At 51.4% G+C, this 27,724-nt stretch overlaps 4 protein-coding genes across 6 annotated transcripts; 2 read left to right on the top strand and 2 right to left on the bottom strand.

Moving 5' to 3' along the window:
* Nucleotides 1-268: 268 nt before the first annotated feature.
* ABHD16A (abhydrolase domain containing 16A, phospholipase) lies at nucleotides 269-14,509 on the bottom strand. 2 transcript variants are annotated; one of them, XM_057555623.1, is made up of 20 exons: nucleotides 14,319-14,509; nucleotides 13,273-13,329; nucleotides 12,448-12,514; nucleotides 12,113-12,199; nucleotides 9,018-9,103; nucleotides 7,326-7,399; nucleotides 7,023-7,145; nucleotides 5,154-5,268; nucleotides 4,946-5,047; nucleotides 3,939-4,002; nucleotides 3,465-3,514; nucleotides 2,888-3,011; nucleotides 2,311-2,415; nucleotides 2,013-2,076; nucleotides 1,527-1,583; nucleotides 1,318-1,380; nucleotides 1,100-1,176; nucleotides 917-1,015; nucleotides 773-819; nucleotides 269-597 (listed from the first exon to the last, which is right to left on the bottom strand). In XM_057555623.1, exons 1-20 carry the CDS (start codon nucleotides 14,448-14,450, stop codon nucleotides 514-516), a joined length of 1,677 nt encoding a protein of 558 aa, XP_057411606.1. In that variant the 5' UTR covers nucleotides 14,451-14,509; the 3' UTR covers nucleotides 269-513. The 2 variants fall into 2 exon arrangements, with proteins under 2 accessions (XP_057411606.1, XP_057411607.1); XM_057555624.1 differs by lacking the exon at nucleotides 13,273-13,329.
* A 3,539-nt stretch (nucleotides 14,510-18,048) lies between these two features.
* LY6G6F (lymphocyte antigen 6 family member G6F) lies at nucleotides 18,049-20,825 on the top strand. The gene is made up of 6 exons (XM_007193951.3): nucleotides 18,049-18,106; nucleotides 18,610-18,939; nucleotides 19,024-19,287; nucleotides 20,248-20,403; nucleotides 20,546-20,612; nucleotides 20,746-20,825. The coding sequence occupies exons 1-6, from the start codon at nucleotides 18,049-18,051 to the stop codon at nucleotides 20,768-20,770; spliced, it is 900 nt and encodes a 299-aa protein (XP_007194013.2). The 3' UTR covers nucleotides 20,771-20,825.
* Nucleotides 20,826-22,420: 1,595 nt separating this feature from the next.
* On the bottom strand, nucleotides 22,421-23,776 carry LOC102999793 (lymphocyte antigen 6G6e-like). The gene is given in 4 exon segments (XM_028161798.2): nucleotides 22,421-22,440; nucleotides 22,443-22,727; nucleotides 22,835-22,960; nucleotides 23,658-23,776. Coding segments are annotated over 4 exon segments (483 nt in total). The 5' UTR covers nucleotides 23,710-23,776.
* A 1,996-nt stretch (nucleotides 23,777-25,772) lies between these two features.
* LY6G6D (lymphocyte antigen 6 family member G6D) lies at nucleotides 25,773-27,353 on the top strand. 2 transcript variants are annotated; one of them, XM_007193952.2, is made up of 3 exons: nucleotides 25,773-25,827; nucleotides 25,927-26,073; nucleotides 27,028-27,353. In XM_007193952.2, the coding sequence occupies exons 1-3, from the start codon at nucleotides 25,773-25,775 to the stop codon at nucleotides 27,249-27,251; spliced, it is 426 nt and encodes a 141-aa protein (XP_007194014.1). In that variant the 3' UTR covers nucleotides 27,252-27,353. The 2 variants fall into 2 exon arrangements, with proteins under 2 accessions (XP_007194014.1, XP_057410814.1); XM_057554831.1 differs by having other exon boundaries at nucleotides 25,773-26,073.
* Nucleotides 27,354-27,724: the final 371 nt, after the last annotated feature.

The raw sequence follows: 27,724 nt of genomic DNA, 5'->3' as shown, positions 1-27,724 counted from the left end.
CTGGTTGTATGCAGGAAGGCCTAGGCAGGCACCAGGGAGGCTGCACAGTGGTGATAGTACTAGGCATGCCAGGGAAGGGTGAGGATTGGGGACCCATCGCACAAGGATAGCTCGTGCTATTGCCTGAGGCGACAGCAGAGATGGGGAGGGTTAAACTGGCTGTCTGGAGTTGGGGTTTCTCAAAGCCCAGCCCTTTGGAGCTTCGACTCTCCCCACTCCCAACCCTGGCTTCCTGGACACCTGGGAAGTCACAAAATTAGCCAGCCAGTAGAAAAAATACTTTTATTAATTATTAGGAATAATCCATTCATTTAATGCAGGGAGTGTGTTGGGGAAGGTTAGGTACTGCTGGATGGATGAGGGGAAACGTGCAAGAGGAACAGTGAGAAGGGGGATGGTTCCCCCACTTGCCACAAACTATAAACAGCAAAATAAACAGAGAATAACAAGTAATAGGGTCCTTCCTCGTGTCTCCTCCCATCCATTCTTCCAGAATGAGTCCCAGTGTGGTCCCTAGAGGTGCCAGGGCATCTGGAAGTTCTGGGTCGGGAGCGGGGTACAGTGTGTGGCTTCGAAATTGTGCAGATGCTTCTGAGCCTGAGGGGAGAGGGCGGGACAGGTTGGGTGCAGAACACAGACACCCTCCGAACCCACTACCCACTCTACAAAAGCTGCTACTTCCAGTGCTTACAGGGTACCCCTGTCCCCAAGCCCCACATGTGCCCCCTGGCCATTCAGGCACCCTCTTCCTGCTTCCCACCCCTTAGCTCACCAGAAACAAAGCCAGCTGCCGCCTTCCTTCTGGACTCATGTCCTCCCCTGCAGAGAGGAGGTGCTCAAACACGGGCCACGCATCTGGATATTCACCCCCTTCCTGGGCTCTTCCCAACCCCTTCTCCTGCCCAGGACTCCTTACCCACGCTCCAGGGGAATTCAGGCCCATGTTCTGCCTGGTAGGAGTGGAGGACGGATAGGCACCAGTCCTCCTCCACCTCCCATCGGCTGTAAATCGAGGCTGGTCATGGAGAGAGAGGAGTGCCCATCAGCAACCTGGTTTTGCCAGGCCCCCAACCAAAGCCCTCACCAGATCCCCTTTCACCTTCCTCCAGCTGTGAGGAGGCCTCCAGCCACTGCCTCACCACTTGAAGACCCTCCTCTGCCATCACACGGGGATACCTATGGAGGGAGTGCCGGGACAAGAGGTCAGGACCCAGTTCTCTTCACTCCTCATCCCCGAACCTTCTCCCCCCTCTCCCCACGCTGGTGTCAGTACACACACATATGTGCGTATGTGCGTACACACACCCTGGCTCTCACCGATGCTGCAGGAGCTTCAGCAGGAGGTCATTGCCTCGGTTAGACATGATGTCCTCAGGAACCCTGGGGGTGAGAAGAATGTACACTGGAGGGGCTGGAGGTTGGGGTGGAAGGTTCTGGATACCTGGTTTTCTGGTGGGCAGAGGGAGGAGGGGCAACTCCCTGGCTGTCTCTGGGATCCAGGAGGGCAGAAGTTCCCAGGCACTCACGTGGTAGTGATGATCTCATCCTTGGTTCTGCGGATCAGCAGCACAGGGCCCTGGTACCTTCAGAGGACAGCATAGTGGGGAGGGAGAGCTCAGAGGGGGAGATAGGTGACAACTGGCCACCCCACCCCTGCACTGGCTGCATTCTTACCCCTGCTACAGCAGGGCCCCCTGGGCTAGCCCTTCACCCAGGGGTGAGAGTCAGAATACTTAAGAATGGGCATTGCTCAAAGTCAGGCCTTGCTGGGAGGTCCCTGCTGTGCCAGGCATGAACCGACTGGTTGCCAGATCATGAGAAGGTCCAGGGTCCCAGGGAAGCTGGGAGGGGTTGGGCCTGCTGTGGTGGTGGCAGGGTCACTCAGGAAATGTGGGGCAGTGGCTTGTACTTGTACTTTGGTACTAATTTCAGCATTTGAACACCCAGCAGCATCTCTATGGGGGGTGAGGTGGGGGAAGGATGTTATACGCTAGACATTGGCCTGCCCTCACCTGCACAGTTGCTCTGCGTTGTTTAGATTGAGATGCTGCCTCACAGTCCTGGTCACCAGGCCCCCTAGAGTGAGAGAAATGTGAAAGGACAGCAGAGACAAAGCCCCTGCTCAACACCAAGGTCCCCACTATTCATGGAGATAGAAAACTGAGGTCCCCAGACAGGGGAGTCCTCCTGCTTCTCAACAATGGGGTGACCTACTCCCCACCCACAGAAAGGGGAACCATCTCCAGTTAGAACATCTCCCAGTTCCAGCCCACCTCTTTCCTGAAGGGCAAGCCTGGGAGCTGCACTCACTCCAGCTGTCTGGCATGACCTTCAAGGCCAAGGGCACCAGGTCATCAAAGGAGGCATCCAGGATCACGGCACTAATGTCTGGGTAGGACATGGCTGCCCACGTAGCTGGTACCAGGACAGGGAAAAAGGGTGAGGACCAAGGGCAGGCCCACCACCCCTACCCTTGTCCCACTGATCCTATAGGCTGACCCCATCCTGCATACTAAGTGAGCCCCAGGTCTCTCCTTAACCCCTCACTTCACTCAGCCAGGGCTCTGCCCGGAGAGGACGGAGAGAGAACAACAAAGTGTACTGAAGACAATATCGGAGGAGACATTTACTCCCTGATGTCCCCACCCCAGGACCCCGGTCTACTTCTTTTAATAATCGGGCACAAGGGTGGAAGGAAATGTGAAGTGTACACGGAAAGGAGAGCTTCTTCCAGACCCACTCAGAGATCCCACCCCCGTCCCACCTCTCCTCCTTGAAGCCTCCACCCCACTCCTGGGCCACCAGTGCATTTCCCCACCTCTCCTGGGGGGACACAGAGATGGCTTGAATGTGCCTACAGTAGGGGGGGTAGGAGGGAGGCTGGTACCAGTGAAACCGCCGATGGACCAGGCATAGATGATGATGTCCTGGGGCTGGAAGCCCAGGCGGTGGATGGCAAACTGGACCACCACATCCATGGCATTGGCCTCGTTCTGTGGGAACGGCACCCCCTGCAGGAAGAAGGGCAAAAGCAGGAATGGGTCAGAACAAAAGGCCACTTGCCCATCACCCCCCAACCTCCCAGCATGGACCCTTCCTGCAGCTACACTGCAACAGACAGCAAAGACGGAACTGCAGCTCTGAACAGACAATTCAGAGTGCTTCTCTAATGGAAGAATAAACGCCTGTCAGTGGCATTAAAAAAAAAAAAAAAAAAAAGAATAGGGCAGTGGGAGGGGCTGTTCTCTCTAGAAACCAGTCGTTTACAGCAAGATCCACCGCCTCCCCTTCTGCCAAGCCCCGAGTGTGAGAGGAGGCTTGCAGCTCCCTGCCCTTGGCGCCCAGGTCACAGGTGAGTGGGAGGCCCTACAGAAACATATAGCCCCTTTCCCTAACGCCACTGGCTGACCAGAGGGAGACAGACCATAACTCAGAAAAAGAAGGGATTTCAGAGAAGGTCTCACCGTGCTTCCAGCAAAGCCGGGATGATTCCAGCCCAGGACTGAATATCCAGCTGTAACACAGGGGGAAGAAGGGCTGGGACCTCATGGACCACGGCCTCCACCACTCTCTGCCCCCAGCTCTGGGGGAAGGAGCAGAAGGACACTGGAGTTCTAAACACCCAACTCAGAGGCAAAGAACTCCAAGCCTTCCCAGAATGGGAAGATGACAAAAAGGTTCTGAGGCAGCAGAAGGGAGAGAGATGTGATTGTTGGGTCCGGGGAACAGAACAAAGAGCATAATAAGGTTAGGGACGCAGCCCTAGGGGAAGGATGCAAGGCTAGCAAAGCAATGGGGAGGAGACTTTTCCCCAAAGGCGGGGGTCTCAAACCTCACCCAGGGAAAGTGGTTAGGCCCTGGGAGGTCATAGCCATGTGGGAAGGTGGGGACATTCCATTCCAAGGGGCAGAGATAAGAGGGCTGAGCCATGGGCCTACCTTCCAGAGGTGTGGAGACGCAGCCCACTTCATAGAAGCCCGCGTTCCCCTCACAGCAGATCACCTATAGGGGAAGCAGGAAGGAGCCAAGTTGGGACCAAAAATCCCACTAGCGGCAGGGAGGGCAGCCTGTGGGAGCTTTGTAGGAAAGAGGAAAGGGCGCGTTTCCTGTTCTCTCCAAGGAGAGAGAAGTCCGTAAAGTGAGAGGCAAAGTGGATGCAAATGCTTAGCAAACTGGACCCTCAGAGGAAGAGGACTGATCCAACTTGAAATGCTCAACCCCCCCAGCACAGTGTCCATTCTTCCTTGGAAGACTACCAGGTGGCCATCCCTCAGGAATGGGATTATGGATTTTTTTTTCCTTTCTAGTTTTGGGGTCCATTTTTTCTGTGACTGTTTCTTTCGTGTGGTATGCCAATCACTTTCCCTCTCCCTCTCGGGCTCCAGAATTATGGTCAGATAAACGCTATTGGTGCCCCAAGCCAAAGCTCAGGGATGGTGGGGCTTGGGTAGACCCTCAGAGCATCTGGGCAGAGCTGGGACTAGAACCCAGCACCCAGCGCTGCTGGCTTAGTGCTCTTTCCAGGGCTGCTTCATGGGCACAGGAGATTTTAGAGCCAGGCTGCCTGGGCTCAAATCCCAGCTCTCCCACTCACTAACTGTGTGATGTGGAAAAGCTATTCTGTGCCTCTGTTTCATCATCTGTAAAATGGGCTAATATAAATGGTACCTATCTTACAGGGCTGTTGTGAGGCTCAAACATATGCCCTGCCTGTGGTAAGTGCTAAGTGGTAACTATTATGATGATGACTTTTTGGTCCTTGCGTGTCAACTCCTTCATCTATTTCCCTATCACAGGGATTTCCTACATCAAGAGGTCTTTAGGATGGAGCTGGGAGATGGGATTATCCCCACTGTGCTTCCTGAGGGCTGCTGTAGAACTGAGATCTCTAGAACCTCCACTGCCCTCCCCACACTCTACCTTTGGGCTCCCTGTGCCCTCTCACCAGCTTCTGTCCCTGGGGCTCAGCTCTCCCTCGCCGGTCCACAAACATGGTGTCAATCTCATTGCCGTCGCAGGCCTGCAGCTTTGCCCGGCGCCCGTTACACTGAGTGGGGGAGATGCAATGGCCAAGTTGGAGGGACAGGAGGCCACATTCCTGGGTGGGAGAAGAAGGGCTGTGGGGGGGCGGGTCATGGGCAGGGGAGCCTTACCTCTTCCACCAGCCGGGCCTGCCCCTGCAGCAGCACAGGCATAAGGGCCTTCTGGAGCAGGTACACAGAGCCCGGATACAGCATCCGGCGCCCCAGGGTGTGCGCCACCAGATAGCTGTGGGGAACACGGGGTTAATGAACCTCCAACACAGTGGAGCCCAGGGACCATCCCAACCCAAGCACTCAGAGACTCTGGGGCCTGCTTCACCTTTGACCTTCACAGCTTCGTTTGCCTCTTTCAGGACTTAACGAAACAATATATGCACCAATTTTTCAAACTTTTGTTTGTTTGTTTTTTGGCTGCGCCACGTGGCTTGCGGGATCTTAGTTCCCTGACCAGGGATTGAACCCATGCCCTCGGCAGTGGAAGTGTGCAGTCCTAACCACTGGACCGCCAGGGAAGTCCCTCCCTTTGCAAACTTTTTTTACTGCAACCTTTTTAAAATACTTTATATTGTGGCCTAGTACACATATATGCACATATTAACATTGAAAGTTTTATGAGATAATACTTTCTGTATACTGATATGACAAGTAAAAGCAAAGTAATTAACAATTATGATTCTGTTAATGTATTTATTAAAGTCCCCAAATAAACAATACTGTTCATTGCGATATGCCCGGTATCTGCCATGTAGTAGGTGCCAAGAGCCTCGCACAGAGTACTCTGGGGCTTAATAAATATTTCTTGCACAAATATACTAATCTAGACACATAAGATGCGGTAGGGGGCTTCCCTGGTGGCGCAGTGGTTAAGAATCCACCTGTCAATGCAGGGGACACGGGTTCGAGCCCTGGTCTGGGAAGATCCCACATGCTGTGGAGCAACTAAGCCCATGCGCCATAACTACTGAGCCTGTGCTCTAGAGCTCACGTGCCACAACTACTGAAGCCCATGTGCCTAGAGCCCGTGCTCTGCAACAAGAGAAGCCACCACAATGAGCAGCCCGCGCACCACAACAAAGAGTAGCCCCCGCTCTCCGCAACTAGAGAAAGCCCACGCGCAGCAACGAAGACCCAACACAGCCAAAAATCAATAAATCAATAAATAAATCGAAAAAAGAGACGTGATAGGTGCTATTCCTGAAAAAGATGGTTAACCACTTCCAGTTAATCCCGAAGTAGGATTTGTCCCCAGAACAACATTGTACAACCCTGTCCAGCATCCCCCCTCAAAACCTCAAACTTGGCTCGCCCCTCTGATCAATCAGCACACAGTCAACAACTGACCACTAAGTCCATCCACTTCCTTGGTGTCCTCCAACCTGCCTCCTAGCCCCCAGCAACAGAAAATTCCCACACTGGCCGCACCGCTGTGGTCACTGTTGTTGCTTCAGACATCATCAGTACCCACATCCACGATTTACTTAGGTTTTACCTCATGCTCTCAGGCACCCAGGCAAGGTGGAAGCCCTTCAGAATATGTTAAATCTCACCAACCCTATGAGGCAGGTTGTTCACGGACGCAGAAGTTGGAGCTGCCTCAAAGTGGAAAAACCAAGGAGCAGCGGGGCCAGGATAGGGCTGCAGCTGCCACCAGACCCTGCTGCAGCTAAGGCTGTGTGTCCCCTCCCCACCCATAACCTCACCCTTCCCTCTCAGCCTCACTGAAAGAGCTGTTGTGTCAGACAGAACTGTGTTAATATCCCAGCTCTTCAGGCACCACCTGTGAGATTATGGATCTCTCTGAACCTCTTTTTTTCACACACAGATGTGGATACAAACTAAATACTTTGCTACAAATAATACAATGTACATGGCACTAAGCCCAATAAATGCCAGTCATCTTACAATGGAGCACCCTGTCCTGGAGCCTGCACCCTATGTTCCCTCCACCCCAGCTGGCCTCTCTTCCCTGCTGCTTCCCACCTGGTGATCTGACAAGGCAGCTTCTTGACTCGGTTGAGGAAGGTGTCTGCAGTCCCCCGGTGCAGGGGCTCTGGGCGGAGCAGGGCCACACCCCAGCGGGAAGGCCCCCCCCGGGACTCCTTCCTGAGGAATGGAAAGATGCAGGGGAGGATGGGGTCAGGAGCAGCAAGCTGGACGTCTGAGGTCCGTAGGATGGTGGGGTGTAGGAATGAGGAGATGGCGCTGGATGGCAGGCACTAGACCCCAAGAAGGGGTGGAGGTGGGGGACAGAGCAGGGATGGAGCGAAAGAACTGGGGCCTCACCGGCTGCTGGGTTCTTCCCAGTGGAAGTCGACTGGCCAGCTCCTGAAGTCAAAGTTGTAGTTGGCGAGCTGCCTCTGTGGTGGGCAGAGAGAGATGGGGGAGGGGATGAAAAGGAGAGTTGTGGGGATGCCCACCTACCCACCCTCAACACTCCCACCATCCAGGGGACCGGCCCCCACCCATCATGGGGAGACAAGCAGAGGTCAACACCCTCCGGTTCGCAGATGGAAAGTTCTGCTGGGGCCAGAAAAGTCAGGCTAGAGAGTATGGCCTCTCAGGTATCAACTCTGGCCTGTTTGCCCTCATCCAGAAGAGGAACCTAACACTCTTCGCTTTTCTAAAATCTAAGACTGACTCACCCCCAGGAGGGGTGGCTGGAGGTGCTGGAGCTTCTGAGGGAGGAGGTGGGGAGCCTGTTGGCTGGTCACGCTCCCTTCCCCACCTGGGTCCTTTACATGATTCTATCTTGAAGGATCAAAATGTCTGGTGAGAGGGAAGGAGGGAAGTCACACCCACGGTAGCCCCTTTGCACCTGGGCCACCACTTGAATCAAGGCCTCTCTGACTGTTCCATCCTCACGGGCACCTCCCTTCCCTCGACTCCTGCAGCCATGGGCTGCTGATGCCACCCAGACCATCTGTGCCTCCGGTTACCCCACCGAGTCAGTCCACATGCTTTTTGAGGGCAGTGGAGAGCTGTGTCTTCCACTCTGCTGATTTCTTCCCCCGCCCCCAGAGCTCCCAGTGCTTTGAGAATAGGTTTTTATTTTCTGTCACAGACAATTTTTTTTTGACATTTACAAAAATAACTGGACTAAGAGAGAGCAATAGAAAAATTCTACAAAAATGTAAATGGCAAAACAAAACAAAATGAAGGGAAGCAAATTTTAGGCAAGCTCTGTTCGGACCTGGACCCAAACACAGGCTTAGTCACTTCCTTGCTCTGTGACTATGCTTGGGTCTTGTAACCTCTTTTTGCCTCTGTTTCCTCAGACATATAAATAAGGGTACTAATGCCACCTCATGCCATTGCTGTGAGGATTAGAAAGGGTGCATGCAAAATGCGTCAGACAGCGGCACGGTGGAACGTCTTTACACAGCTCCATAAGTGGTGGTGTGGAGCAACCAGCAATACGATGATGCTGGTCAGAGCTGTTTGATCCCAGAAACCCCTGTGTAACAGGAAAGAGCTTTATAAGGCCCCAAAGCCCCTTCTCAAAGATAATCACACTCTAGTACTGGCTGGGCTGGCACAACTCCAAGGACACTCTGCCCTAGCCTTTCTCCCTCTTGGCACCACACTGTGCTCTTGGGCACAAGGGTGGACATACCTGCCTGTCTTGTCCCATCCCTGAACAAAACTAGCACAGTGTTCAATGCACACGGCAAAAATAAACAGACATTTACAGAATGAGCTGTTGTGACAGAGAGGAAACCTCCTTCTAAGAAACACTGTGGAATGTTTCCACATCTAGGCAATTCTTGCAGATGGAGGGTGGAGGATTATTCTAGTGGAATATTCCACCAGAAGTGGTAGGGAGGAAAAATTCCTCAGGCGGACAGTTCCCTTGTGGAGGGGAGAAGGGATCCAGCAATGTGCAAGCAAACGCCCAGTGTGGCGGGTGACAAAACACATCTCCCTGCTCAGGCAGACGCTGGGCCGGTGCTCTGGGGAGGCAGTTGAGGGTCTCACCTTGTTTTCTGCGGACCGGTTCCTGTGTGTTGCCTCCAAGATGGTGATGAACTGCCGGTACTGGGGGTTGGTCCAGCGGCCGATACCTGGTGGAGAGAGGATAGGAAGCTGTGTTAGGAAAACTGGGAAGCAAGACGAGTAAGTTTCAGGAAGAGAATCCGAGATGGGCAAGAAGTGAGAGGAAAAGGAACAGAGGGCCCCGGATCTGGGGAAATAGGAGACCTGAGCCGACGCCCCTCCTCCAGATCCAGTGGCCGGCAAGGGCATTCTTCCCCTCCCTAACTTCTCCAGTTTGTTTCTTCCTAGACTATAGACCTTCCACCCTCCAGAATGTTCATTCTTCCCAGTCTTAAAACACTGTCACGTGCCCTCAGGCTTCACTCTTGCTAACACTGGGTTTCTCTGCTTTTCCCTCCTCCCTTCTCCAATGCTACCTTTCCATCTCTTTTCTGCATATTCTAACTCCTTGCATCTGGCTTCACAGCTCTGGCTCTTGCCCCATAATTACTTCCTCACTCACTGCATCCGAGTCCCCTTCCTGTCCTCATTCTCTCTCTCTCTCTCTCTCTCTTTTTTTTTTTTTTTTTTAGTAAATTTGTTTATTTTTTGCTGAGTTGGGTCTTCGTTGCTGCATGCGGGCTTTCTCTAGCTGCGGCGAGCGGGGGCTACTCTTCGTTGAGGTATGCAGGCTTCTCATTGAGGTGGCTTCTCTTGTTGCGGAGCACGGGCTCTAGGCGGGCAGGCTTCAGTAGTTGTGGCACGCGGGCTCAGTAGCTGTGGCACAGGGGCTTAGTTGCTCTGCGGCATGTGGGATCTTCCCGGACCAGGGATCGAACCTGTGTCCCCTGCCTTGGCAGGCGGATTCTTAACCACTGCGCCACCAGGGAAGTCCCCCCATTCTCTTTTAACTGTGCCGCCCAGCACTCTTCCCGTCCGTCAAGATTCCTTTCTCCTGTTTCCTGGGTCCATCTTTGCCTCCTTCCAATTCCTGGGCTGCTCCTCCCCTGCCTCCCTTCTCCTTCTCTCTCTGAATTGAAAGTCATTCTCAACACTGAGCTCTTTTCTCTCTTTGCTTGGCCCCTCAGCGATCGCATCTGCTCTCCCTTCACTGCTGAGGAATCTCAAGCCCTGACTTCTCTGCTACCACTAACCCGACAGGTGTCATGCGCCAGGCACTGTTCCGACATGGGAGAGACAGCAGGAGACGAGACACACAGGTCCCGGCCCTCAAAGAGCTGGCATTTTGGTTGGGGATGGGGTGGGGCTGGAGAAAGACAATAAATGAGAAAACAAGAAAATTTCAGAGGGATAAGGGCTATAAAGAAAATAAAACCAGAATGAACTAGAATGCTATGTATCATCAAGGGTAGAGCCCCCAAACAATACTGAGAATGAAACAAGCTGCACAGTGATTTGGATGTCATTTGTGCTAAAAATGTAAAATGCACCCCCCAAAATGCTATATTTTGTCTATACTTATCATATTGCACAGATTCTAAGATTCATATTTTTTTCACATTTGAAAATTCTGAAATCGGTACGCATTTACAACTCATAGCAGCTTAGATGTGATGGAATGAGGTCTATATTTTGTAAAAGTATAAAAATATGGACTAGGGAAAAAAAACACACCAGACGACAATGGTTACTTCTGGGGAAAGAGAAACATGGGGCTGAGGAAGATTCCAATGGGAATGCCAACTCTGTAATGCTTTAGTATTTTATTGACAAAAGGTATTTGAAGCAGTAGCACAAAACATAAGCATTTTAGTTCTTTCTGATATTTTGTTTTACGGACTTTTCTGTACTTAATTTCTCCCCCAAATTAAAAATAAATAAAATTTAAAATTAAGACAAAACTGAGGAGTGGGAGCGACTTGCAGATAGGGTGGTCAGAGAGGGCCTCTCTGAGCAGGGAGCCCAGCCCCATGGTGATCAGGAGGCAGAACGGGCAGAAGGTCCTCACCCCGAACTGGACCCAACGGCAGCCATCCAGCTCCTGACCCCACCACTCCCTTCTTAGGCATCCCCCTCACCTGGTTTTCTTCAAGTGCCCCTGCCAGAGGGCACTGATTTGGTTTGTCTCTTCATTTTTTAAATTGTGAGATAATAACATATGTACATAAAACATACATTCAGTTTAAAGAATACAAACATTCATGTGCCGATCACCCAGGTCAAGAAAGAGAACAAAGCCACCTCCCACCAGGAGTCCTCCCCAGCCTGTTCCCTCCCCCTCCCAGGTTATCTCTCTCCTGACTTTCAAGATAACCAAGACTGTTTTTCTTTAGTGTTTTGCCACTTATATATGCATCCCTTTTGAACTTTATGTAAATGGAAACATACTGCATAAATTATTTGGTGTTCAGCTTCTTTCATTCAACATTATATCTGTGGGGGACTTCCCTGGTGGCGCACTGGTTAAGAATCCGCCTGCCAATGCAGGGGACACAGGTTCAAGCCCTGGTCCGGGAAGATCCCACATGCCGCAGAGCAACTAAGCCCATGCACCGCAGCTACTGAGCCTGCATGCCGCTGCAACTACTGAAGCCTGCTCGCCTAGAGCCCGTGCTCCGCAACAAGAGAAGCCACCGCAATGAAAAGCCTGCGCACCGCAATGAAGAGTAGCCCCCGCTCTCTGCAACTAGAGAAAGCCCGCGCGCAGCAACAAAGACCCAACGCAGCCCAAAAAACCCCAAAAACGTTATATCTGTGAGATTCATCTGTGTAGCTGAGTGTAACTCTGGCTTGTTCATCTGCCTTGCTCTCTGGTGTTCTGTTGTAGGACTATAACCTCTAACGTATTTATCCATCCTGCTATTAGGGGCCATGGAGTCCACTTAAGGATTAATACAAACATACACATGGATATATGTGGAACTGTTGTAGGGTATATGCATCTTTTTTAGATAACAGCAAACCTTTCTGCTAATTATCTGTTCATATTTACAACCTAACCCCTTTAAGGAAAAGATCATGTCTCGGCCATTAATTACTTCCCTTCAGGGCCCAGCACCAAACTGTATTTGCAAAGGTACCCAATGAATATTTACTCAGTGATGGGTAGATCCAAACCGGTCTCCCTCTCCACCTACCTCGGAGGCAGGCCACTCCTGCCAGCAGTAGAAGCAGTGTCCCCGCATAGTGAGAAAATGGCACCACTTTGGACAAACTCAAGTAACCTGGTGGGGGAGAGGGATTATATGAGAAGCTTTCCCCACTGCCCCTCAGCTCGTCTTTGCAGTTCAGCCCCAACATCCCCCCCACACCCTCTTTTGGGGACAGCCACACCCTCAGAGGAAGAAGATGCCTGATGGAAGAGGGAAGCCAAGCCATCCTCATCACAGGTCCCCTTTCCTCATCAGGGGACTGGCTCAGCTGCCAATGACCTGCCCGTTTCCTGTCCCACCACCTTTGAAACCACACTGACCTTTCCTGTATAAGTAGAAGAAGGCGAAGGGAGAGGAGTAGTAAGAGATGGACCAGAAGACTGAAGCCTGTAGCAGAGAGACAGGGACAAGCAATCAATACACACACACACACAGACACACACACACACACACACACGGGTCTGCCATTTCCAGGTCTTGGCTCTGAGCAAAGTGGATAACCTGAGGGATATCATATCAAGTACCTATTCTGTGCATGACACCATACACACAGTAGGTGCTCAATTATTTGTTGAAGGCAGTGTGTCAGAGCATAACGGAGGCTTGGAAAACTAGGTACAGCTTCTATTTTCTTCCTCTAATCATCTCTGGACATAATTTCTTCACATTTAAAGGCCAGTCTCTCTTTCTACTCAAGTTAATCGAGCCTTTTCAATCAGCCCTGCTCAGGACAGCCCCTGGCCTGGTCCCCAAGAGATGCACAAATGTCACCATGGGAACCTTGCCAGAGAGAACAGCTGTCTCTGCAGCCAAAGAGGCTACTTGCCAGGGAGGACAGGTCACTGGGGACTGCAGGACTCCGCACCTGCGGATGGTCCCAAGAGTAAACGCAGCTTCCTCATGGCTCAGGCTGCCCCAGAGAAAGCAGTGCACATGCCAAAGGAGAGTACCAAGTATGTGCGCTTGAGAGCTATCTGTGTGTGTGTGTGTGTGTGTGTGTGTGTGTGTGTTGATGTCTGCTGCAGAGCCCAGAGCATCCCCCACCCCCAGGGGCACTGCCTTCTCCTAGTCTGGGGAGGAGAAAGTTCAGGAGGGCAGCTGGGTCTGAAAAGATGCAGCAGTCCCAGATGCCAGGGCAGACATACCAGTGCCAGGATGCTGTCGGCATGTTTCTCGAGGGCACGGGGCTGATAGTACGTATCCTGCCAAAACAGATGGCCGAATTAAGGACGCTGCTCATTGACAAGTCCTCCACCTTCCCTTTTAGAAGCCCTGATGTGTGACCTCTGGTTCTAGCCCCCAGAGTCATCTCTCCTAGGACATCTCTGGCTCTGTAGGAAGCCCCTTTTCCCCACCCTGACTCAGAAGCTGATTTCCTACTCCAGACCCTGAGAACAAACACAGGGCACTGGACTTGGAAGCAAAAGTGAAAGCAGCATTGGACGACTTTTGCTCTTTTTCACAACCCAGTTTCAAATGGGTTGTGTGCGTATGGGGACAGGGGTAGAGAAGGAAAGACATCATGACAACTTTAAGAGGGAAAGAAGAGCATCGGAAATAAGAGTAGGCTGATTAAGGAAGAGAATGTGGCTGGCGGTGGGCAGTTTGTAGAGGACAATGAACATAATCTGAGACTACCGATAAAAAGGAAGAGAACATTTAGGGACACAGCCTACCACCACCCAGGTTTTCATAAACGCAATGATCCTGGGGTCTCCAAGGCAGGCTGCGGGTGGGGTGGGGGAGAGGGGACATATGACATGTTGAAGAAGTCATTTTGAAATTCAAGGCCAGGGAAGATAAACGGAACCGGGTGAGGCGCTGAGTAAGAGGAAATCGAGAGTTTGATGGCAAAATCATCCAGCTCCTGAATCCGCGCACGATCTTTTCCAGGACTTAAGAGTCAATTGGGACCGGCATGAAGCACGACGGGCAGGGTTGAGGGGTCGCGAGAGGAAAAAAGCAAGGAGTGGCAGTCGGAATGAGAAAGCACTGGACAACAGCGATACAGCAGGCGGCCAGTCCACAGGCGTGACTTTAACCCAGGAAGCACAAAGAGCGCAGACTTTGCGGACAACTAGCTTGACAAGCAGGCTCCCCCGATTTCCAATAATGGGCGCTTCTGTGGAGCAAAGGCCGCAAAGGGGTTTGGGCCATACTATGTTTTTAACCAGGGGAGAACTCGACTCACCCAGGAGCTGGAAGGGGGGTTAGTGACTGAAGTTGGAGTCCCAGGGACGCTGGACGGGGCCCTTTCAGAGTCCCTTTCCCGGTAGATCTTGTAGAGCCGGGGGCCTAGGACGCAGCTCAGCAGCTTCGCCATGGCCCCGGCCCGGGGCGCTGCTCTTTCAGCAGCAGGTCCCCCTGCTGGCCCCGCCCTCCTCCGGCCCCTAAGGTGTTGCGTGCCCTTGACGTCAGCACGTACCGGCTCCGCCTCGCGCGGAGTTGAGATATTTTCAGCGCCCTTTCAGCACGGATTCTTGCAGTTGGAGCTACGGGAACAGCAATGGTCAGAAATTAGTTGGAGGCGTTTGGACCGCGGAGAGTTAGAATATTATCAGACATAGTTAAGTCACTTCTTTCTACCCCTTAATATTGGCAGACTCTCGAGCGACAGTGTGAAAGAGGGGTTAAGATAAGGAGCGTTTGACAAGAGCAACAAAAAAGGTATCTAGGAATACGTCTAATGAAAGAAATGCAAGATTTTACGAAGGAAATTACAAAAATTACTGAAAGAGGTAAACAAAGGCTTGAGTAAATGGAGAGCTACGCCATGGTCATGGATAGGAAGACTCAATATTGTTAAGATGTGTGAAATACTGGTTTAAAAAAAAAAAGGATGAATTATCGCACTTAAGCGTGAACAATTTTCAAAACCATAATGTTGAGTGGCGAAAAGAAAGCCACAGAAGATTACATACAACATGACACCATAGTACAAAATTCAAAAACACTTAAAATTTAATGATCAAGTATGTGAAAGATAGAGCAAATTTTTTTTTTTTTTTAAATTATTTTATTTATTTATTTATTTATGGCTGTGTTGGGTCTTCGTTTCTGTGCGAGGGCTTTCTCTAGTTGTGGCAAGCGGGGGCCACTCTTCATCGCGGTGCGCGGGCCTCTCACTGTCGCGGCCTCTCTTCTTGCGGAGCACAGGCTCCAGACGCGCAGGCTCAGTAGTTGTGGCTCACGGGCCTAGTTGCTCCGCGGCATGTGGGATCTTCCCAGACCGGGGCTCGAACCCGTGTCCCCTGCATTGGCAGGCAGATTCTCAACCACTGCGCCACCAGGGAAGCCCGATAGAGCAAATTTATAATACTGTTACACAGCATAGAGGATCTTTGGTTGAAAGGGTAATATTCTGTTTCTCGATAGATATAGAGGTTTGTTTTATTTTTCTTAGTACCTTACACCTACATAATATATAAACCCTTTAGCTTTTCATTGCAGTAAACACATATAGAGAAAAATGCACCAATTGAATATGTCCATGTAGTCATCACCCAGATCAGGAATCTGATTACATCATTACATCATTACCGCATCTAGAAGACCCTCTCCAGATCACTACCAGTTGCTACCACCCCACCAAGGGTAACCATTACTTTTTCTTTCTGTTTAGATCTGAATTTATTTTTAAAATTTATTTTATTCATATATAGTTGATTTACAATGTTGTGTTAATTTCTGCTTTAAGCAAAGTGATACATTCTTTTTCATATTCTTTTCCATTATGGTTTATCACAGGATATTGAATGTAGTTCCCTGTGCTACACAGTAGGACCTTGTTGTTTATCCATTCTATATATAATAGTTTGCACCTGCTAATCCCAAACTCCCAATCCATCCCTCTCCCACCCCACCCCACCCCACCCCACCCCACCCCCCAACCACAAGTCTGTTCTCTATGTCTGTCAGTAGGTTTCGTATATAAATTCATTTGTGTCCTATAAGTGATATCATATGGTATTTGTCTTTTTCTTTATTTTTGGCTGCGTTGGGTCTTCGTTGCTACACGGGGGCTTTCTCTAGTTGCGGTGAGCGGGGGCTACTCTCGTTGTGGTGCGCGGGCTTCTCGTTGCGGTGGCTTCTCTTGTTGTGGAGCACGGGATCTAGGTGCATGGGCTTCAGTAGTTGTGGCTCACAGGCTCTAGAGCACAGGCTCAATAGTTGTGGCACACGGGCTTAGTTGTTCTGCGGCATGTGGGATCATCCCCGACCAGGGCTCGAACCCATGTCCCCTGCACTGGCAGGCAGATTCTTAACCACTGCGCCACCAGGGAAGACCTCTTTTTTGTTTGTTTGTTTGTTTGTTTTGGCTGTGCTGGGTCTTCATTGCGGCATGCGGGATCTTTAGTTGCAGCATGAGGACTCTTAGTTGCGGCATGCAGACTCTTAGTTGAAGCATGCAAACTCTTAGTTGTGGCATGCATGTGGGGTCTAGTTTCCCGACCAGGGATCAAACCCAGGCCCCCTGCACCGGGAGTGCAGAGTTTTAACCACTGGACCACCAGGGAAGTCCCTGTCTTTCTCTTTCTGACTTACTTCACTTAATATGATAACCTCTAGATCCATCCATGGCTAACCACTCTTTTAATCTCTAACCTCGTAGATTACTTTTGTCTGTTTTTGCACTTTATGTAAATGAATCATACAGTACGTGCCCTTTGTTTCTGGCTTCTTTACTCTCATTATGTTTGTGGGAGTCAACCTTGTTGCATGTCATTGTGGTTTGTTCATTCTAATTGCTATCGAGTGTTCCGTTGTGTGAATATACCACAGTTTCTTTAGCCAATATACAGTTGTACATTAGATATAGTCTTTGGTATGCATGAAATAGTTCATCAAAAACAATTTAAAAAAATAGCCTTTAAAGATAAATAACACATTGGGACTTCCCTGGTTGCGCAGTGGTTAAGAATCTGCGTGCCAAAAAAAAAAAAAAAAAAAAAAAAAAAGAATCTGCATGCCAGTGCAGGGGACACAGGTTCGATCCCTCGTCTGGGAAGATCCCACATGCCGCGGAGCAACTAAGCCCGTGCACCACAACTACTGAAGCGCGCGCACCTAGATCCCGTGCTCCGCAAGAAGAGAAGCCACTGTAATGAGAAGCCTGCGCACTGCAACGAAGAGTAGCCCCCGCTTGCCACAACTAGAGAAAGCCCGCGCTCAGCAACAAAGACCCAAAGCAGCCAAAAATAAAAATTAATTAATTAATTTAAAAAATAAAGAAATGCTTTACCAGGAGTCTATTTTTTAAATAAATAAATAACACATTAAAAACTATTAGAGCAATATGAAGAGCTGCCTTAAGAGAGTACTTCCTGAGGCAAAGGGATGAATCAGTGAATTCTCCAGGCCCCTGCTATCCTTCTCCTTGAGTAATAACTTAATATACTCATCAGGGGCTCAGAAGAAGTCTGTGATGTGCCAGGCAGCCACAGAGAAAGTCATTCTAAGTCATTTAGGGAGTACTGACCGGATGTGCAGTCTTGTGCTGGGTTCCCTGGAAACCAATATGAAGACTCAGCTTCTTCCCTCATGGCTGGTGTCTCTTGGGCTGGAGGAGAGAACACGGAATGTACTTCCAGACTGATGGGAGGTGGACAGCCGTGACCCCTTCTGCACAGGCTTCTTAGCGTGGAGAGTCTTTGTTCTGAGTCCTTCAGCTGATGTGGAGTCTGAAGGGTCAAGAGGTCATCTTTGGAATGGCCTGAACTTGGTCTTCTCCCTCTTGGCACAGAAAGGTGGCTGTCACTTTTTCCCCATTAGACATGCAGCTGGGCTTTATCTCCCCAGCATTCCCATCCCCTTCAAAGGCCCATGTCACTCCAGACTAGGGAGTATGGGCCTTTATCTGGGCTCTGTTTCCTCCCTGGGGGTAGCAGGTCCCAGGCAAGAGAACTTGGTAAGCTCTCCCCATGGCTGTCTTATTCCTCCTCCTTCTGTGCCTACATGGGCTCCCCCAGGCTGCTGCAGGTAAGGAGCAGGAGTTGAGGGGTCCTTCACTTATTCACAAGGTTGGGAGGGACTGCTGCTGTTTCTCCTTAGGGGCCTGGGGAAGGCATCTGTCTCAAGAAGATAGATTTACCCCAGTTGACCTCCCCCTGCCTCTAATACTGGGAAAGATCCAGAGTCAGCGAGGGTCCAGGTCAGGTACAGTTTCCTTTAGAAAATAAGAACAGACAAGTAAATGCTCATCCAGAAGAGAAGAAACAAAAGGGAGGGGTATGGGCATTTGTCAACTCTTCCAGCCTTTTCCCTCTTGCCCTCAGATTCCCTCACTTGCCAGGAGAGGTGGGGAAAGCCCCACCCTCTTCTCTCCACCTTACTTTTTTGTAGCTGTCACTTGAGAAATGTGCTCACAGTCAGGCCCAGTGCTGGGGGACCCCAGAAGGGGAAGAAGCCAGGGGTAGGAGGTTGATGGGTGGGGTTGTTGACCTGATGGAGGTCTCTGGTCTCACACAGCCCCCTCCCCATAGACAACATCCAGGCCATCTATGTGGCACTGGGGGAGGCAATGGAGCTGCCATGTCCTTCACCACCCACCCTGCATGGAGACGAATTCCTGTCCTGGTTCCGCAGTCCGGCAACAGGCTCGTCCACTGCTTTAGTGGCCCACGTCCAAGTAGCCAGGCCAGCCCCAAACCCTGGGAAGCCCAGAAGGGAATCCAGGCTCAAACTCCTGGGAAACAACTCTTTGTGGCTGGAAGGGTCCAAGGAAGGAGACGCTGGGCGGTACTGGTGCGCCGTGCTGGGTCAGCACCACAAGTACCAGAACTGGAAGGTGTATGATGTCTCCGTGCTCAGAGGTGAGTGGGGGGCATGCAGACCAGGGGCCACTGGGAACCAGGGAAGCCCAGACAAAGAACTGAGGAGTCCTTCTCTCCCTCCAGGATCCCAGTTCTCTGCGAGGGCTGCAGATGGATCTCCCTGCTCTATCCTGCTGTGCTCTGTGGTCCCCGCCAGACGCCTGGACTCTGTGACCTGGCTGGAGGGGAGGGGTCCTGTGAGGGGGCGTGTGCAGTCCTTCTGGGGTGATGGGGCTGCCATGCTCTTGGTGTGTCCTGGGGAAGGGCTTCCTGAGCCCCGGGGACGTAGACCAAGAAACATCCGCTGCCTCATGCCTCAGAACAAAGGGATCAGCTTTAGCCTGGCAGGTAAACTGATGGACACTAAGGGAAGGGATGTTGCCTCCGACACATCCCGCACTGCTAGCTAGGGGAGGGGGCGAATCTGTTATTGGCTGTTTTTATCCTCTGCTGCCTGTAGGAGGAGGGCTTTTTCTCACTGACTGAATCTGTAACAGAGAAGGGGGCTGGTTAAGCCAGCTTTCTGATGGAATAGACCATCAGTCAAGAGGGAGAAGAAGAATTCTGGTGGAATATACCTTTGTTTAGAAATAGGATAATCTATGATTTTTGTGGAATATCCCTTAGCAGTGAGGAAGAAGGTAAGAATTATTGCTGGGGTGGTTGTCTTTTGAAGAAAGGATATATGCACTGATGTTATAATGGCCCATTGATGGTGGAGGCAGAAGGAGAAAAAATATATAATTGTTTTACAATAAAAAGTCCATTATACAGAGAAGGAATGCTATTGGATGTAGAACAACCCATTTACAAGGCAGGAGGGAGGAGCAAATGACCATTATTTTGGTAAGCGAAGGCCAACTAACAGGCAGTGACTGGGTTTTATTTCCTTCTACATCCTCACACCTAATCTGGGGTCTGGCATGTGGTGGGCACTCAGCGAATACCTGTGGAGTGGATGAATGAAAGAATGAATAAACAGAAGGCATTTTCTTTTTTTCTTAAAAGGGTGGATTACTATGAAGGGCTTGAGGGAAAAATCTCAGTTATGGCTGGTGGTGGTCCACCCTGGAGTTAGCCATCCATGTGTAGCCAGGGGGGCGTCACCACTCTCTGTCAATGTTGGTTTATGGGATCAGGGTGAGAGGCCTGGAAACAGGCAAAATGGGGTGGTGGATATTGGGGGCAAGGAAGTCTTCTTTTGGAAGAGCCCACCAGACTATGGGGGAAAGCCTTTCTTTGGGGCACAAGGGATAGACCCCCCTCCCTGCCTCCCTCCTTATCCCTCTTTTCGTGCCCTTCCTGCAGCCTCCATGGATGCCTCCCCTGCACTCTGTGCCCCTTCCACAGAGTGGGGTGCACCCTGGATCCTGATGCTGTTGCTCACAGTGGGCCAGGGGTTCACCATCGTGGTCCTCAGCGTCATGCTCTGGAGGCGGAGGGTCCAGGGGACTAAGCACAGAAGTGAGTCCCTCCTTCCCAGAGGGGTGGGCTCATATCTTGCCTCTATACCCTGTCTTCTCTAGGGGAGGAGGGGGGTAAGGAATATAGCTCTGAGTTATCTGGTGACTTCTCTGCCACACCTCATATGGCTCTTTCTCCCCAGATGCCTCGTTTCCTCAGTTCAAACCCGAGATCCAGGTCTATGAGAACATCCATTTGGCCCATCTCAGGTGAGGAACAACTAGGGGGCAGAGGCTTAAATCCCAGAGGAGACTGAGGTTGGGGTGGGGATGGGATGCTTGTTCCTGAGGACGTGGAGAATAGAAGTATCCTTAATGTCTTTCTGCTTTGCAAAACCCACAGACCACCTGCCCCTAAGACCAGGTGATCTCGACGACATCTGCTGGGAAGTGTGACCTGCTGTCTCCCTGGCCATCTGGCACCTGAAAGATTCCCGAAAACCTTGGCAAGGGGGGAGGGGCTGGGAGTGCTACTTCACAGTCCAGCTGGTCTCCAGCAGCCAAGCTTTCTGTGTGTGTGTGTGTGTGTGTGTGTGTGTGTGTGTGTGTGTGTGTGAAGGGGCTGGGGGCTGAAGGAAAGGAGAAGCATTATTCTGTGATGTCACCTATGAAAAGTGTGGTTTCCTGTCTCCCAGAAGCCAGTGGAGGGGTGGCCCTGAGCCTGCAGTACCATGGGGTTGAGGGGAGCTTGGGGTAGCTGGAAGGGGTTGAGGAGGGGTGGGGATGAAGAAAAGAGACAGAGGAATCCAGAGACTTGAGCCACGGTGGAGAATCAGTTATGGGGGAACCAAAGGACAAATGGGGGAAATTGAAGAAGAGAGAAGGGAAGAGGCTCAAGTCAGGGTAAAGGGAAAGAGATGGAGAGAGAGAGAAAAAAAATAGAAGTACAAAGTGGGAGGATTGAGGGACAGGGAGGATTGAGGGACAGAGGGAATGGAAAGAAGACTCAACTTGCCTCCAAATTAAGCTAGATCCCCACCCCTGTCTCATCCCCACAAAGAAAAGAAATTGAGAGAGAAGCACCTCTAACCAGACCCCAGACTTCCTCAGATGGAAGTGGAGGGAACTGAGTCAGAATGGGGTTACCTGTGCCTGGCCACCACCCCCATGGCCCCCCCTTATCCTAGGCGCTCCACTGTGGCATCCGGAGCAGGGAGCAGCTTACCACCCTGACATCCTGGGGGCCCCTGGGCAGAGGGAGTGTCCACTGTGCTGGGTGGGTGAATTCCCTGGTGGGGTGAGTAATTGGGCCCTGCGTGCTTGGCTGTCAGTGAACCAAGACAAGTCTGGGCTGGTGAAGCGGGAGAGGGAGCCGGTGCTCCCAGCTCCTAGTCTCAGGTGGAAATGAGCTGGCCTCCCGGCCACACCCTCACCACTCCACCAGGGGCCCCTTTGTGTGTCTACTCAAGCTTGGGCTTCACTGGAGAAAAGCTTTCTCAGAAGTCTTACCTAAAGCCTTCACGCTGCAGTGGCTTAAGCTAAGCTAATGGCAAGAAGGAGGATGCCAATGACAGATGGAGGATGAAGTGAAAGTTGTGGTTCACGTGCCAGCACCCCAGCCCAACCCACCAAGCAGCTATAGTTTGCTGTTAGAGCACATGCGTGTGCGCACGCACACACACACACACACACACGTAGCAGTGTTACTGAACTCCCAGATAGCACTTTTATTATATTTACTCTTCATAGTTCCCCAAGCCCTCCTTCCTGACCTACCAAGTTAATCTCTCCTAGCAGGACCCTCCTCCTCATCACACCTGGTGCCCCTTCGATCCCCTTGCCTGGGACCCACAGCTCCGTCAAACACCTGCCTTGCCAGAGAGCTGGGGCTGAGAGAATGCATCAGCAACAGACATCTAGAAAAGACCAAAGATTTAGAACAGGTGTTCTTTATGAGGCTGGGCTCTGGGTAGGTGCCTCTGGGCAGGTAGGGGCTAGAGCAGTGCCTGTAGGAATCAGGTTTGGGGAGGGGTCCATGAAGGTGTTGGGCCCAAGGGGTGTGAGGTCTCTGTACAAGATCAGGTTCTTGGGCAGATTGCAGAAGTGTCTGTGCAGGTGTTTCCAGGGCCACGGTGATAGTGGAGGAGTCTTGGGTTGAAGGCTGGTGGAGGAGGTGGGCTCCCCAGGTGAAGCTGGCCACAAGGATGAGCGGGGTGATGAGGAGGAGGCTGGGGGGCCGATGCGGCGTGGTGGCCGCATTGCCCAGGTCCTGCTCGCAGCAGTGGTGCTGAGGAGTGTAGGAGCGTGACCAGCAGGTGGCATGGCCCTGCAGAGAGCACTGGGTCCTTGGGAGGCAGGCTTTCTGCTCCTTGACCTCACTGTTCTATGGGACAAAGAGGGGATGCTGAGGCAGGGGCAGGAAGGAGGCAAGGGCCATGAGGCCACAGGAAAGGCAGGACGGATGGCGGTGGGGAAGGCCTAGGGAGTCCTCCCTGAGGTACCAATACTGATGCCACAAACTTCATCATCCTGACACTCGGTAGGAACAGGGTAGCAGGGTTTGGCGAAGTTGCAGGTGTAACAGTGGAGCCGTCTCCAGGCAGGGGAAGTGGCGAGACCTGTGGGGTCGGTGGAGATCAGGCACGGAGGAGAGGCAAACAGGACAGGTGAGAGGCTGAGCCCACATTTGGGAATGAGATGCATAGACAGAGGTGATACACAAAGTGGGGAGAGAGGAGCAGTGAAATGGAGGGAAAAACAGAAGTAGAAAAAGAGACACAGAGAAGGGAGGGGGGATAATACAGGAAAAGAAAAAGATGCAGAGGCACGAGGGATACAGGGAGTGTGAGAGACGCACAGACATGAACAGAAGCCAAGAGAATCAGAGATGAACACAGAGAATGACACAAAAAGCCAGGGCGGGACGAGGAGGGGGTACCAGTGAAGAAGTTAAGCAGATGGTGCTAAGTCAGATGAGAAAATAGGAATTAACATTGACCAAGGGGCCCAGCAAAGAAACAGGAGGTGAGATAAGGGTCAGGGGAGACAGAGGCTTGTCAAAGATGCCACAGGAAAGAGACAGTTATCCTCAAATGCCTTTGAAAGGAAATTTTTCTTGTTCCACCTCATCAGGCTGTCCTGAGACCATTCCCAGTAGCTTTTCTTTCCAAAACCCCTACAACTCCCTCCTTGGCATTTCACAGCACCCTCTCCGCCACCCCCCACCCCCAGACCTCAGGCTCCTCCACAAGCCCCTGCCAGCACCACCACCCCACCCTGCCCCCAGCCCCCAAGGATTCCCCAGCCCACCCTTACCCAGTGCCCCACCGAGGAACAGAATGCAGAGGAAGATGCTGGAGGTGCCCATGGCTGGACCCGGGGCTCAGGAGTCTGGGAGAATGTGATCTGCACACGGAGATCCTAGAGTTGGAGAGATGGAGCACCTGAGCGAGACAGGGAGGGAGCAGTAAACAAACACACCTAGGGAGTGAATCTGAGGGTGGGGCAGAAGCCGGACCAGATTCTGCAGCCTGACATAGCAGGGACCCTGGCCTCACAGTTCTCACATCCTCCCTGCCTCCTACTAGAGCCTGCTCTTGCCTTGAGGGTGTTCTCCATTCCCGCAGCGTTTGCCTGTTACTCTTAGCTGCGTCTGTCGCTCCTGAATGGTGTCTGTCAGCGTCTGTCACTTTCCCTCCTACTCCTTTCCCTCCCTCCCCTTGTCTCAAGCTGTTCTTTGCTCTCTCATCTCCTTGTTATGTTTCTCTGTCTTTTGTCCTTCTGTGCATTTAAGTCTGTCAAGGTCACTCTCCTTGACCTTGAGCCCTGGCCCAGACCTGTTTGCAGCCCACATCTGTTGGCAAGCGGTGTTTGAGTGTGGACTCAACAATCCCCCACCCACCGGCCCACACAAAGCCCAGCTGCAGCTGCGTAAGGGAGGACGCCACCCAGCTTCCGATCCCTTTGATCCCCCCAAGCCTCAACATTCTTACCCCATAATTATCTCTCCGAGCCTTACTGTGTTAGAGGAAAGAATTAATCATGGGTGCAGCCAGAGGGACTGATGTGTTTCCACTGGTGCAGGGATGAGGGTCAGAAAGACCAGGAAGGAAGGCAGCGATAAGATTTGGGAGTACGGGTGGTAGAGTCTGGAAGACGGGGGCTTAAGAGATTGGGGAGAAGAGCTGCACCTGGGGAATCAGGGCAGAAGTACTGGGAGTAAGAGGCAGACAGGGTGGAGGAGATGTGAGGCAGAGGAGACACAGGTATCCACTGAGCAGCAGTTTTCAAAACATTTATCTCAGGACCTCTTTACACGCAAAAATTACTGAAGACCCCAAAGAGCTTTTCTTATGTAAGTTATATCAATATTTGCTATATGAGAAATAGAAACAGAATACTTTAATAGGTTCATTTAAAAATAAAAAAACAATAAACCTATTACATGTTAACAAAACATAGTTTTGTGAAAAATAATTCCTTTCCCAACAGTACAGTGAGAAGAGTGGCATGGCTTCACCCTTTGGGGAATCTATTTAATGGTGGGCTTAATAGAAGAAATAGAAGATGGCTGGGTTTTCACATCTGCTTCTGCATTCAACCTGTTGGGATTTGTTGTTTTTTGTTTTGTTTTGTTTTGTTTTAATTTTTTTATTATTTTAATTAATTTATTTATTTATTTTTGGCTGTGCTGGGTCTTCGGTTCGTGCGAGGGCTTTCTCTAGTTGCGGCAAGTGGGGGCCACTCTTCATCGCGGTGCGGGGACCGCTCTTCATCGCGGTGCGCGGGCCTTTCACTATCGCGGCCCCTCCCGTTGCGGGGCACAGGCTCCAGACGCGCAGGCTCAGCAGCTGTGGCTCACGGGCCCAGCCGCTCCGTGGCATGTGGGATCTTCCCAGACCAGGGCTCGAACCCGTGTCTCCTGCATTAGCAGGCAGATTCTCAACCACTGCGCCACCAGGGAAGCCCGGATTTGTTGTTTTGATTGAAGTATCTGAAGAAAATCTGACAGATATGTAGTTGGAAAAGGAAAACGGCGGAGGACCCTCTAAAAGGGCCTTAGGGACCCGCAGGAGGTCTGGGGCCACCGTTTTAGAATTGTTCCTGAGATGGAGGAGTTTGGGGATGCCAGAGGATGCTGAGAACTCTTTCTCGTGTGGGGGCCCCTCCCTGTCCCCACTGCGGCCCCGGTGGCTGCTGGAGGAGTCTCTTTCCTCCCTTTTTATTGCCCTATAAAGCCCAAGGCAAGCACAACTGGAGAAAGCCCGCGCGCAGCAACGAAGACCCAATGCAGCCAAAAATAAATAAATTAAATAAATAAAAATTAAAAAAAAAAAAAAGCCCAAGGCAAGGGGGATAAAAGGCTGGCAGAGCGGGGCCAGGGAGGCGGGTGGGCGGGAGGGAGAGGCGCTACAGACACAGGCAGACACAATGAACCCCCTGTTTGCTGGGATCCCGCTCAGCACCCTGCTGCGGGCTGCCTTGGGTAAGGAGGCAGCCAAGGCGCCTGTCACAAAGGCCCGTCACCCTGTGCCAGCCGCCCCCCCAACCCCACCCAGTTCCAGCACCTCTTCTCTCCTGCCAGGAAACCGCAAGCGGTGCTATGACTGCGGTGGAGGCCCCAGCGGCTCCTGCAAAGAGACCGTGACCACTTGCGGCGAGGGCGAACGCTGCGGCTTCCTGGAGCGCAAACCCCAACCAGACCCGAGACAGACCAAGCCAACTGGAAACCGTGAGTCCTCCGTTTGTCCCCCTGCCTCCAGCCCCTACTACTTCAGTCCTTCTGGCTTCCAGAACCTTCCAGGCTCAGTCTGGCTCTGGGCAGATGGTGTCGCTGTCAGAGTGGAGCGGTCTGTAGCCCCTTCTGGCTCCTGGCACTGAGCCCCTGGAAGCCCGCTGTCTGTGCGGCCCCACCCCTTCCTTGAAAGAGTCTCATCGGCCCATTCACTCACAAATGGGTGAAAAGCTCCCTTGAAGGCAGGGACCAAAAGATTTGGCCAAACTTCAACTTGCAGGGATCAGCTAAGGACCAGGGAGTTATGTGTGTGTGTGTATTCTAATTTTTTTGTTTCTAAATAATTTTAGATTGACAGAAAAGTTAATTTTATTAGAAAAATAGTACAGATCAGTACTGTATAGCCTCACCCAGTTTCCTCTAATGTTAACGTCTTATATAACCATAGTACAATTAGCAAAATCAGAAAATAACACCAGTACAGTACAACTAACTAACCTACAGACCTTACTCAATTTAGCCAGTTGTCCCACTGATGTCCTTTTTCTGATCCAGGACCCACACCAGGATCCTACATTGTCTTCTTAGTCGTCCCCCCTCTGGGACAGTTCTGAGTCTTCCTTTGATTCCATGATTCCATGATCTTGACATTTTTGAAGAGTCCTGATGAGTTATTTTATAGAACGTCCTGCAATTTGGATTTACCTGATATTTTCTCATGATTAGACTGAGGTCGTGAGCTTTTGGCAAGAAGTGATGTTGGTCCCTTTCAGTGCATCCCATCAGGGGTTCACAATGTCAGTGTGTTAACTGTGATCACTTGGTTTCAGGGAGGTGTTTTTTGAGGTGGCAGAGGATCCCTTTGGGCTCCTTGGAATCACATCTGCTCTGCCCCAGAAGGCAAGTCCTTAAGCCAGGAGTTCAACAGCCCAATCTCATTCTCTCTCTCAGCCTCAGTGACCTTGATTCATCACCATCCAGCCTGCGTGGCGGCCCATCATTGCAGTCGAGTGGAAACAGAGGTGGTGGGAGACGTGACTTATATGACCCACAGGGACTGCTGCGTCTGCGACCTGTGCACCAGTGCTGTGGCGAGCACTGCAGCCCCTGCATGCATCGTGGCTGCAGGGGTCACCGCCCTAGCCTGGCTCTTGTCAGGACTGTGGAGAGGGTAGTGGGAGTAGGGGAAGAGAAGGGAGCAAGGGAGCAAGGGAACAAAGGGGATCTGAGGTGAGAAGATAAACACTCCTCTGTGAGCCATTAAAATCTATCGACCACTCTAGAGCTGACTGGAAAATTCCATCTTTTGTTGATGGGAGGGCTGAAGGAGTAATATGGGGGCAACCAGGCTCTAGTTTAGGGGTTATCAAGGATCAGTGGACTTAGTTACAATGGTGCACTCCTTAACCAACTAAACCCCAAAGGACAATGGAGAATCTGCCCTATGTGACTCCTACATCCTGTTGCTAGGGAGAATCTTCCTTAGCAACAAGGATCATTGAGGGGAGCAGGCTCTGGGCTGAGTGGGGGCCACCAGGAATCAATGAGCCTCGTTGTCTGGGCTTGTTCCCCTTCCCCGCATTTGCAACTCGGCTCCCAGTATGACTATTTGGAATTGAGAAAGGAAATGTAAGCACTGTGATAGGAG

This window comes from Balaenoptera acutorostrata, chromosome 10, assembly GCF_949987535.1.
Source record: "Balaenoptera acutorostrata chromosome 10, mBalAcu1.1, whole genome shotgun sequence".
Lineage (NCBI taxonomy): Eukaryota > Metazoa > Chordata > Mammalia > Artiodactyla > Balaenopteridae > Balaenoptera > Balaenoptera acutorostrata.
The sequence above is the reverse complement of the archived record's forward strand: the minus strand, read 5'-3'. Positions and strand labels throughout refer to the sequence as shown.

Coding starts and splice junctions, on each gene's coding strand:
- ABHD16A (XM_057555623.1), bottom strand. CDS start 14,450: ATGGCGAAGCTGCTGAGCTGCGTCCTAGGCCCCCGGCTCTACAAGATC. Junction 12,515..13,272: donor CCGACAGCATCCTGGCACTG/GTATGTCTGCCC, acceptor TCTCTGCTACAG/GCTTCAGTCTTCTGGTCCAT. Junction 2,416..2,887: donor GTCCATCGGCGGTTTCACTG/GTACCAGCCTCC, acceptor TCCTGGTACCAG/CTACGTGGGCAGCCATGTCC.
- LY6G6D (XM_057554831.1), top strand. CDS start 25,773: ATGAACCCCCTGTTTGCTGGGATCCCGCTCAGCACCCTGCTGCGGGCT. Junction 26,074..27,027: donor GACCAAGCCAACTGGAAACC/GTGAGTCCTCCG, acceptor TCTCTCTCTCAG/CCTCAGTGACCTTGATTCAT.
- LY6G6F (XM_007193951.3), top strand. CDS start 18,049: ATGGCTGTCTTATTCCTCCTCCTTCTGTGCCTACATGGGCTCCCCCAG. Junction 18,940..19,023: donor TGATGTCTCCGTGCTCAGAG/GTGAGTGGGGGG, acceptor CTCTCCCTCCAG/GATCCCAGTTCTCTGCGAGG. Junction 20,404..20,545: donor CCAGGGGACTAAGCACAGAA/GTGAGTCCCTCC, acceptor CTTTCTCCCCAG/ATGCCTCGTTTCCTCAGTTC.